This window comes from Zea mays, chromosome 7 (assembly GCF_902167145.1).
Source record: "Zea mays cultivar B73 chromosome 7, Zm-B73-REFERENCE-NAM-5.0, whole genome shotgun sequence".
Taxonomy (NCBI): Eukaryota; Viridiplantae; Streptophyta; class Magnoliopsida; order Poales; family Poaceae; genus Zea; species Zea mays.
In genome coordinates this window covers 43,396,115-43,408,128 of record NC_050102.1, presented here as the reverse complement: position 1 = coordinate 43,408,128, position 12,014 = coordinate 43,396,115, and the positions used below count along the sequence as shown (strand labels likewise).

The window sequence follows — 12,014 nt, the reverse complement described above, 5'->3', positions numbered from 1 at the left end:
ACAACAGAAAGGGGAGATCCGTCAACAGTATGGATAGTGAGAGAACAAGATGAAGGTCAACAAAAAAATAGGTGCAATAAGGAGTCATATAATATGAAGCACCAGAGTCTAGAATCCATGGACAAGTACTTGAAGTGGAAGGGGGAGGTGGCCCCTCAGTGGAAGATGGAGAACCAGCAACAGAACCTATAGGTGCAAAGAACCGAGTTACAGAACCAATAGCTTTTGTAGGTGTAATTGCAAGGGTGATGAAGCAGCATAAGCAATTGGGCCCTCGTAGTCGTAGCCAAACTCTCATGAGATCCTCCAATACTAGCACCACTAGTACCCTGTGAAAAATAACGAGCCTGAGCCTTCTTCATGAAAAGTAGGCTTCCATATGCTCGTCACGATCACAGTAAGCACAATGAAGACCACCACGCCCCCTCCCATATGCAAAAGAAGGTGCAACTGAAGACAACGATAAAGACGAAGAATGAACAACCAAGATCGAAGACTACAACAGGCCAGCAGCACGTAGACGAGTCTCCTCATTACGGACACTAGCAAGAACATCCATCAAAGAGACGCAGGGATGACAAGCAAGCAGCTAAGCACGAAGGGACTCAAACTCGTCATGAAGCTAGGTCAAGAAGTCATAGGTAGGAGGAAGCTCAAGTGCAGCATTCTGACCCTGGCAAGACACAAGTATCTACTAACAGCTAGGGACCAATAGTATCAAGTTGAGGCCAAATAGCAGATATCTGAGCGAGGAACTCATCAACTGTAGAATCTCCCTGTCATAAGAATTGCTCCTAACGAATAACAGCAAGATAGGTAGATTGGCCAGTAGGCTTATATCAGTCATGCAGAAAAGGCTGCATCTGGTGTGCAAACTCAAACTCAGCAATATCAGCAACAAGACGGTCCTCCATACTAGAGGCAAGAATAGCACCAGCATGAGCATCATCATCCAACCAAGTCCTATAAGCACTAAACAGAGAGTCATAAGACGGTATCTGGTCACCATTCTACAAGCAACTCCTCATCAGTAGCCTTCTCTAGAATCACAGGCAATGTAATAGTAGGACGAGCAGGATACGACAGATCACCAGTGAGGAACTCCCAAAGACGCAAAACACACATGTGCAGACGCATGAGTGGAACACAGTCACAGTAATCGATGTCATTAAAAAGCACCGGACATCGTAGAACTAGAACACCCCCAGACGAAGAGGTCAAAGACGAAACCATAGCAGCAGTCGACGGCGAGGGTACAGAGTAGAGCAACGATGGGCGACGGCAAGAGCACAAAAGAAACGCAGCATAAGCTGCAATGTTTTTCCGAAACCTAACAAAAACAGTTAGAACCGAATCTATAAACCTGGATCCAAGCAAAACCGGATATAGGAGGTTGCAGCCGCGAGCGGAACACAACAGCACATGGGCAGCAGATGCGAGCGAAACTCAGCCTCAAGCGAAAGCAAAGCATTAGGCATACTTGTGAGAGAGTCCTCTGGGCTATCGTCGATGTAGAGGCACGCGGACAGGTGGATGGCTCCCAATTGGCGACCGATTCGACTAGCGTCATCTCCCTTGCACGGCTTCCGAGGACCTCTTGTGTGGTTTTTGACCAAAGTTTCAATAAAAGGTGGAGATCCAGCTCAAGAAAGAAAAGCAAATCATAACATGTGCAAATGCAACACATGGGAAAGAAAAAACATATAGAAGGAAAGAGGAATCCTAACCCTAAAAATTGGCACTGATACCATGGTATGGATTGAACTATATTCAATATAAGGGCACTAGGCCTGAATATATACACCGGTATATGATAAAGACCGTGTGCAATAAGAGCATCTCCAATAGCTCCTTAAAAATCTGATCCCTTCCTTATTTTAGGGAAAAAGAGAAAAAAACCAGGTCCAACAGTGACTTATCTAGCGTCCTTATTTTTCCGCGTGCGAATACGCTCCCTCTCGCAGTGCAAATCTTCGCCTCGAGCTGAACTCCCAATACAACGCACGCGACGCGTGCGAAGGCAGAGCAGCTGCATGCATGCGGCTACAGGGGTGGTCTGACGCGAGCCGAGGCAGAGCAGGGAGAGAGCTGCATGCACGCAGGCGCCTAACACAATGTGACGCGACAGGACGTCGACGCTCGCGTTGGAATTGTGGAAAAAACTAACTCATTAGGGTTTTAGAGAAATATTGAGAGTTGTTGTAGTAGTAGCATTTTATTTCAGATTTGAAGTTTTAGGGAGGCCTCAATTCTTATGTATTGGGAGAAATATTTTTGAGAGTTGTTGGAGATGCTCTAAGAACCTTATACATGAGACCGAATACAACAAGGACACATGCATAGGCATCTAACAGCTAACACCTGTCCAAGGGACCAATTCACATTGGCATCTTGCAACCAAAAGGCCTAGCATATAACATCTAGCTAACTAGGATCACAACTGTTGACCAAGACCAAGTAAACAGCGAGATGAGCTTCCTATGTAACCATCTGATGGGATTACATTTGATTTGTGTATTGATATTATTATTCCTACAGCTGGACTAACACAAACAACTGAACCAAAAGGGAGGAGAAAGGAGCTAACTACCTCTAGCTGATGGCAGATATTATCCATATCTATTGTACAGACACCTTTGCACTTTATCTTGCAAACTCTTTTCCTCTTCCAATGTGAATGAATGTTCTCCAACATATTGTGTGTCAAACCATCCCTGCCTGCAGAAGTCAAAAGAAGCCTATAAATGACAGCAGGCAGAACTCCAAGTGCGACCAATTAAAGATTCATAACCCGCAGCAGGCCAACATGTACCAACAATCCACATCCTAATCCGGCAACACAGTTGAATCCGCAGCAAGAGAGGGAACCCACCCATATTGAGTTGCCGTTTGGATTTGAGGCTCCCTTTCACGAGTTCGGAGACCTCTTCCTTGGTTAGGGGCTCCCCGAGTATGTCCTCCCTGGACACCGATTGGTATCTCGGCTCCATACCGGCGAGGAACGGACCCGGTGACTGCACGGGCTTCACCCCCTTCTTCCCCGGTGCTGGCAGCACGAACGAGTCAAACTCCGGAAGCTCCTTGCGGCTCTTTGGCAGCGGCTTCCTTCCCGTCCAGGGGCGTGGCGTGGCCTCGGGCCCGAACGGCATGAACGGGGCCTCACGGAGCGCTACGGGGCGTGCGCGTGGGGCCTCAGTGTAGCTATACTGAAACTCAAATGGCGCGCCATCGAGGCGGTAAGAGATGCCGCGATCGGTGACGCGGACTCCGGCGGCGGGCTCATCGGTGTCCGCGATGGGAATCTTCTTGGCACGACCCCGCGCGGCTGCAGAAAAGGCAGGATGCGAAGTGGCGGCGCGTCGGTGCCGCTTGGGGCCGGTGGGAGGTTGCTCGTGATGAGAGAGGCAGAGGCGGACGGAGGCGGGAAGCCGTGGATAGGATTGCTGAGCCGGGGACAGGAAGGAGCGAGAGGGCAAGCGGGCAGTCGCCATGGATGTTTGCTGTGCAAGGGGACGGCGTACGGCTTATCTGCTTCAGTTTCGCCGTAAGGATAAGGCGGGTTATATTTTTTTCAATTTAAGTGCTAGTTGGGAACCTCAATCTCACAAGAGATTTCTATTTTTCTATGAAAAAATGAACTAATTTCTCTTAAAGGTTAGTTTGGAACCATATTATTCCAAGGAATTTTCATTTTCCTAAGGAAATTTAGTTCATTTTCCCAAGGGAAAATAAGAATCCCTTGGGAAAATTGAGCTCCCAAACTAGCCCTGAGAAAATAGAAATCCCATAGGAAATTGGGGTTCCCAAACTAGCCCTAAAATGGTAGACACGACGTGAGTGGAAAACGTGTAATATAGTAGGGACTAACCCATATAGGATAAATTTAGAGCAGCTCCAAAAGGATGTTACAAATTTTACCCCAAAAACTGATTATTAAGAGTAGGCTAAAAAGTTTTAAGAGTGAATTATGATGGGTACTCCAACAATTCCTTTAAATGTGACATGTGGCGCAATCTGTACAGTCGTCGGGAGGCTGTGGATGATCTGATACGTTGAGGAATAGATTGGGAGGGATGGAACACACCAAAATATGAGGGAGATGAGGCTGTGGATGCGGGACGCTAATTTTTTAGGGAAAATGAGGGAGCTGTTGGAGTAAGAAAAACCACTATTCTTGACTAATATCTGTTTTGGGGTTAGTTTACACGTTTTTTGGAGTTGCTCTTAATATCAAAAGCGAATATATGATTCACATATTAGTTATTAAACTGATAAAAACAAATAGTACACTTTATCTTAACTAAAAGGCTGAGAAAGTGATGAGTTGCATGTGGCTTCCTGTCATGTTAGGATTCGTGGTTGTTGATTGTGATAGGCAGCGCACCATAATGGGATGTGATGGCCCTTCTTATATAGATGATCACCGTGTACAAGGATGGTAACATCAGGATATAATTGAGGAGAGATTAAAGGAGACGTAGCTCCTAGGATGGAAAGGATTCTATCCTAACCATATATACGAGATACATGCTATACATCTAACACCCCCCTCAATCTGGATATAGAGTGACAATCAGATTGCGTCGAAAAAAGTTGAAAGATGTCATCGGAAGTGGCTTGGTCATGATGTTGGCAATTTGATCCTTCGTGGAGATGACCCAAACGTCAAGTTGGCGCGTAGACACACGCTCACGAACAAAATGATAATCCACTTCAACATGCTTGGATCGTCGATGAAAAATTGGATTGGCGGACAAATAAGTAGCCCCAATATTGTCACACCAGAGTGTAGGAGGTCGTGATAGGGTGATACCAATTTCGCGAAGAAGCACTAGAAGCCAAATGAGTTCAGCTGTGGCATCAGCAATCGCCTTATACTCTGCTTCCGTGCTTGAGCGAGAAACAGTTTGTTGTTTTCTTGAGCTCCACGAAATCAAATTGCCGCCAAAAAAGATTGCAAAACCCCCGGTGCTTCGCCGATCATCGGAATCGCCCGCCTAGTCAGCATCTGAGAAAGCGCTGAGTAGCGAGGAGCCAGACTTAGTGAAGTAAAGCCCCTGATCAATAGTGTCATGAAGATATCTAAGTATACTCTTGACCGCAGAACAGTGCTCAGTTGTTGGAGCAGAGAGAAATTGACACACACGATTAACACAGAAATAAATGTCTGGTCGTGTTAACGCAAGGTACTGCAAGGAGCCAACCACACTGCGGTATCGGGTGGCATCTTCTGATGATAATGGGGTGCCCCCATGTAATGACAGCTTGTCCTTCGGAAGCATGGGAGTAGGAACTCCTTTTGAATTCAGCATGTTCGTCCTAGTTAACAGATCCTGTATATACTTGCGTTGTATCAAGAAGACTCCCTGTAGAGTGTGTCGTACCTCAATACCAAGGAAGTAGTGTAGGGAACCAAGATCTTTGACAGCAAAGCCATCTCGGAGCTGATGAAGAAGGCGAGTAACAGCAGCATCTGAGGAGCTAACAATGATAATATCATCCACATAGATAAGCATATATATATACGAATGTCTTGCTTCTTGAGAATAAATAAGGAGACATCGACCTTTGATGGGGAAAACCAAGGTTTATCAACTTGTCACTTGATCGAGAAAACCATGCTCGAGGAGCTTGTTTGAGACCATATAGCGACTTATCCAATTTACACAAGTAATTGGGATATTTTGAGTCCACAAAACCTGGAGGTTGATGCATATAAACATCTTCATGAAGATAACCATGCAAGAAAGCATTTTGAATATCAATCTGATGAATAACCCATCCATAGGTCACTTCAAGAGACAACAATAGACGAATATGGTTGGCTTGACAACTGGACTAAATGTCTCATCATAATCAATACCATATTGTTGATTAAATCCTTTAGCAACCAAAAGAGCCTTGTGGCGATCAATGGTCCCATCTGCTTTGCGCTTGAGTTTAAAAACCCATTTGCAATCAATGACATTGAGATCTTCACGTGGAGGAATGAGATACCACGTTTTGTTGTGTATTAAAGCTTGAAATTCATCAACCATTGCTTGTCGCCAAAATGGGTGATGCATGGCACCAGTATGAGATGTTGGCTCGGAAGAGGAGGTATGTACCACCGAGTATGTGACTGTCCCATCTGTACGTCGCTTCGGTTGCCGAATATTGTTTTGAAGTCGTGTACCATAGGGATGTGGCTGTAATGCTGAAGCACCAGGAGGCACCCCATCATCAGGAGCCAACAAACCGACAGACGCAGCAGCACCAGGATGAACATGTGTAGAGGTATCGGGCGCTAAAGGATGGAGCAAATCTGGAGCCGATGGAGCAGATGGATCAAGGGGGCATGGCGATCCCAATGGCATCAACTCCAGGTGGTCAGTTGATGTTGCAATTCCCGAAGTGGATATGGTAGGTACCGAAACTTCTGTAGTTAAAGGGTTAGCAGGCAAAGATATTTGCATTTGGTCATAATTCGTATTAGTACTATTGGTGCCCAATTGAGGTGCGCTGAAATGAAAAACAGGAGTGGATGCTGGCATGGATGAACGAGAATGTGGTGGTGATCTAGAAAAAGGAAAGACGCCCTCATCAAAGATTACATCACGCGAAATTGAGAGCACCTAGAGGGGGTGAATAGGTGATCCTGTAAAAACTTAAAGCCACACAATTTGATTAAGAGTTAGCACAACGAAATTAAGTGGCTAAGGACCGAGCTCTTGTGAAACACAATAGTCACAATGAGAACAAGCACAAGAGACACGATGGTTTATCCCGTGGTTCGACCAAGTACAACACTTGCATAATCCATGTTGTGGCGTCCCAATGGACGAGGGTTGCACTCAACCCCTTTCAAGTGATCCAAGGATCCACTTGAATACCACGGTGTTTTTCTTTCTTTCACTATATCCCGTTTGCGAGGAATCTCCACAACTTGGAGCCTCTCGCCCTTACAAATGATGATCACAAAGAAACACGGATGTAAGGGAGGGAAAAGCAACACACACAAATCCCAGCAATACGCACACACACAAGCCAAGACTTGAGCTCAAATGAAACACGACAAGTTCACCACTAGAACAGAGCTCAAATCACTAAGAATGTCAATCGAGTGTGCGAAGATGGAGTGCGGGAGTCTTAGAATGTTCAGAGTATGCTTGGTGTACTCCTCCATGCGCCTAGGGGTCCCTTTTATAGCCCAAAGGCAGCTAGGAGTCGTTGAGAGCAATCCAGGAAGGCAATTCTTGCCTTCTGTCGGGTGGCGCACCGGACAGACACTGTTCAGTGTCCGGTGCAGATTGCTTTCCTAAATTGGCGCAGCCGACCGTTGAAGATTTGAAGCTGTTGGCGCACTGGACACTGTCCGGTGCACACCGGACAGTCCGGTGCCCCCATCAGACCGTTGGCTCTGCCACGCGTCACGCGCGGATTGCGCGGCCGACCGTTGGCTCGGCTGACCGTTGGCTCACCGGACAGTCCGGTGCACCACCGGACAGTCCGGTGAATTTTAGCCGTACGCCGCCAGCGAATTCCCGAGAGCGGCCAGTTGACCAGACGTCAGCCTGGCGCACCAGACACTGACTGGTGCACCACCGGACAGTCCGGTGCACCCAGACTGCGCAGAGTCTTGGCAGCTCCAGCCAAGTCTTTTTCCTTTTGTGTTTTCTCTGATTCTAGCACTTAGACAAATATGTTAGTACACAAAAACCAATGTACTAAGTCTAGAATCATACCTTTGTGTTGATTTACACCTCATCCACCATTTGGCACTTATTAGTACTTAAATCATTTGTGTTGGGCACTTAATCACCAAAATACTTAGAAATGGCCCAAGGGCACATTTCCCTTTCAATCTCCCCCTTTTTGGTGATTTATGCCAACACAACACAAAGCAACTCATAGAAGTGCAACATTAATGCAAATAAGAACAAGAATTGTTTTTTATTCAAATTTGGCATATTTGGATCATTCTTTGCCACCACTTAGTTTGTTTTTGCAAATCAAACTCAATTTCCTATCTCTAAGTCAAACACACTTGTTGAGACATAAAGAGAGATATTCTAAGAGAAATTGATCAAAGATTCCAAAACTCCCCTTTTTTCCATAATCAACCATTCTCCCCACAAGAGACCAACTTTTGACAAAAAGAGACAATAAGAGAATTTTGACAAAACAAAGACTCTAACTCTACTATTTTCAAAATTCTCAAGTGGTAGTTGATCCATTTCTTGCTTTGGCCTTAATTTCTCCCCCTTTGGCATTAAGCACCAAAACGGGATCATTTTTGGCCCTTTTACCTCATTGCCTCACCAAAATAGTCAATTAAGAGCAAAAGGCAATAAGAGCATGGAGATGAACTTGGAGTAAGTTACCCTTTCATCGGAGTGCAGTGGAAGTCTTTCATGGTCCAAGTCCACCTTTCCCTTTCAATCCACTTTTGAGACTAAAACAAGTAAACTCAAGCACACGGTTAGTCTCAAAGTGTCAAGTTGTAGCATGCCTCCCCCTAAATAAGTGCATCACTTGCAAATAGACTTGTGAGGTCCGGAGATCATGTGTACAACTTGAGCACCATAAATAAGCAACAATATGCATAAAAGGAACATGATCAAAGGCATAAACACATGTATGCTATAGATCAATCCAAGTTATGCGAATCTAAGACATTTAGCTCACTACACAGCCTGCAAAAGGTTGACTCATCTAGAGGCTTGGTAAAGATATCGGCTAGCTGGTTCTCGGTGCTAACATAAAACACTTCGATATCTCCCTTTTGTTGGTGGTCTCTCAAAAAGTGATGTCGGATGTCTATGTGCTTTGTGCGGCTGTGTTCAACAGGATTATCCGCCATGCGGATTGCACTCTCATTGTCACATAGGAGTGGGGCTTTGCTCAGATTGTAGCCAAAGTCCCTGAGGGTTTGCCTCATCCAAAGTAGTTGCGCGCAACACTGTCCTGCGGCAACATACTCGGCCTCAGCGGTGGATAGGGCAACAGAAGTTTGTTTCTTAGATCTCCAAGACACCAGGTACCTTCCTAAGAATTGGCACGTCCCTAATGTACTCTTCCTATCAACCTTGCATCCAGCATAATCGGAGTCTGAGTATTCAATCAAGTCAAAGGTTGACCCCTTTGGATACCAGATCCCGAAGCAAGGCGTAGCAACTAAATATCTAAGAATTCGCTTAACAGCCACAAGGTGACACTCCCTTGGATCGGATTGAAATCTAACACACATGCATACGCTTAGCATGATATCCGGTCTACTAGCACATAAATAAAGCAAAGAACCTATCATAGACCGGTATGCCTTTTGATCAACGGACTTACCTCCTTTGTTGAGGTCGACATGTCCATCGGTTCCCATTGGAGTCTTTGCGGGCTTGGCGTCCTTCATCCCAAACCACTTGATCAAATCTTGCGTGTACTTCGTTTGGGAGATGAAGGTGCCGTCCTTGAGTTGCTTCACTTGGAACCCAATGAAGTAGTTCAACTCGCCCATCATCGACATCTCAAATTTTTGAGTCATCACCCTGCTAAACTCTTCACAAGACTTTTGGTTAGTAGAACCAAATATTATGTCATCGACATAAATTTGACATACTAATAAGTCACCATCACAAGTCTTAGTGAATAAAGTTAGATCGGCTTTCCCAACCTTAAAAGCATTAGCAATTAGAAAGTCTCTAAGGCATTCATACCATGCTCTTGGGGCTTGCTTAAGTCCATAGAGCGCCTTAGAGAGCTTACACACGTGGTCGGGGTACCGTTCATCCTCAAAGCCAGGGGGTTGCTCTACGTACACCTCCTCCTTGATTGACCCGTTGAGGAAAGCGCTCTTCACATCCATTTGGAACAACCTGAAGGAATGGTGAGCGACATAGGCTAACAAAATACGAATAGACTCTAGCCTAGCCACAGGAGCAAAAGTCTCCTCAAAGTCCAAACCTGCGACTTGGGCATAACCTTTTGCCACAAGTCTCGCCTTGTTCCTTGTCACCACCCCATGCTCGTCCTGATTGTTGCGGAACACCCACTTGGTTCCCACAACGTTTTGCTTGGGACGTGGCACCAGTGTCCAAACTTCATTTCGCTTGAAGTTATTTAGCTCTTTCTGCATGGCCAACACCCAGTCCGGATCTAGCAAGGCCTCTTCTACCCTGAAAGGCTCAATAGAAGAGACAAAAGAGTAATGCTCATAAAAATTAATTAATCTAGAGCGAGTAGTTACTCCCTTGCTTATATCACCCAAAATCTGGTCGACGGGATGATTCCTTTGAATCGTCGCTCGGACTTGAGTTGGAGGGGCCTGTGGTGCTTCTTCCTCCATAACATGATCATCTTGTGCTCCCCCTTGATCACACGCCTCTTCTTGATGAACATGTTCATCGTCTTGAGTTGGGGGTGCACCATTGTTGAGGAAGAAGGTTGATCTTGCTCATGGTGTTCCGGTGGTCGCACATCTCCAATCGCCATGGTGTGAATTGCGTCCGTTGGAACATCATATTCATCTACATCATTAAGATCAACTTGCTCTCTTGGAGAGCCATCAGTCTCATCAAATACAACGTCGCTAGAGACTTCAACCAAACCCGATGATTTGTTGAAGACTCTATACACCTTTGTATTTGAGTCATAACCTAACAAAAACCCTTCTACAGCTTTGGGAGCAAATTTAGAATTCCTACCTTTCTTCACTAGAATGTAGCATTTACTCCCAAATACACGAAAATATGAAACGTTGGGTTTGTTACCGGTTAGGAGTTCGTAAGACGTCTTCTTGAGGAGGCAATGAAGGTAGACCCGGTTTATGGCGTGGCAAGCCGTGTTCACGGCTTCCGACCAAAACCGCTCGGGAGTCTTGAACTCTCCAAGCATCGTTCTCGCCATGTCTATGAGCGTCCTGTTCTTCCTCTCTACCACACCATTTTGCTGTGGTGTGTAGGGAGCGGAGAACTCGTGCTTGATTCCTTCCTCCTCAAGGTACTACTCCACTTGAAGGTTCTTGAACTCAGACCCGTTGTCGCTCCTTATCTTCTTCACCTTGAGCTCAAATTCATTTTGAGCTCTCCTTAGGAAGCGCTTGAGGGTCCCTTGGGTTTCAGATTTATCCCGCAAAAAGAATACCTAAGAGAAGCGGGAAAAATCATCAATTATAACAAGACCATACTTACTTCCCCCGATGCTGAGGTAGGCGACGGGTCCGAAGAGGTCCATATGCAGCAGCTCCAGGGGTCTAGATGTGGTCATCACGTTCTTGCTGTGATGAGCATTTCCCACTTATTTACCTGCTTGACAAGCTGCACAAGGTCTATCTTTTTCGAAAGTTACATTTGTTAGACCTAACACATGTTCCCCCTTTAGAAGCTTATGAAGGTTCTTTATCCCAACATGTGCTAGACGACGATGCCACAACCAGCCCATGCTAGTCTTAGCAATTAAGCATGCATCTAGACCGGCCTCTCCCTTCGAAAAATCAACTAAATAAAGTTTACCGTCTAGTACACCCTTAAAAGCTAATGAACCATCACTCTTTCTAAAGACAGACACATCTACATTTGTAAATAAGCAATTATACCCCATATTACATAATTAACTAACGGACAACAAGTTATACCCGAGCGATTCAACCAAAAACACATTAGATATGGAATGCTCGGATGAAATAGCTATCTTTCCTAGTCCTTTAACCTTGCCTTGATTCCTGTCACTGAATATGATTGAATCTTGGGAATCTTTGTTCTTGACGTAGGAGGTGAACATCTTCTTCTCCCCCGTCATGTGGTTTCTGCATTCGCTGTCGATAATCTAGCTTGAGCCCCCGGATGCATAAACCTGCAAGGCAAATTAGGCTTGGGTTTTAGGTACCCAACTCTTGTTGGGTCCTACAAGGTTAGTTACAATAGCCTTAGGGACCCAAATGCAAGTCTTGTCTCCCTTGCATTTGGCCCCCACCTTTTTAGCAATCACCTTTTCATTAATGCATGAGAGAACAAATTTAGCATTGCAAGCATGAAAGACAG

The 12,014-nt window shown here is 45.4% G+C and overlaps 1 protein-coding gene and 1 pseudogene across 1 annotated transcript in view; both read right to left on the bottom strand.

The window, feature by feature from the left end:
• Positions 1-3,537, bottom strand: part of LOC542118 (CRS2-associated factor 1) — a 30,679-nt gene extending 27,142 nt beyond the window's left edge. Inside the window, exons 1-2 of the mRNA NM_001111750.2 lie at positions 2,873-3,537; positions 2,591-2,718 (exon numbers count right to left, since the gene is read on the bottom strand). Of these exons, the coding sequence (NP_001105220.1) occupies positions 2,591-2,718; positions 2,873-3,491 (747 nt within the window). The 5' untranslated portion in view covers positions 3,492-3,537. The remainder of the gene's footprint in view (positions 1-2,590; positions 2,719-2,872) is intronic.
• A 675-nt stretch (positions 3,538-4,212) lies between these two features.
• LOC111589875 (uncharacterized) lies at positions 4,213-4,321 on the bottom strand (annotated as a pseudogene).
• Between the last annotated feature and the right edge of the window lie 7,693 nt (positions 4,322-12,014).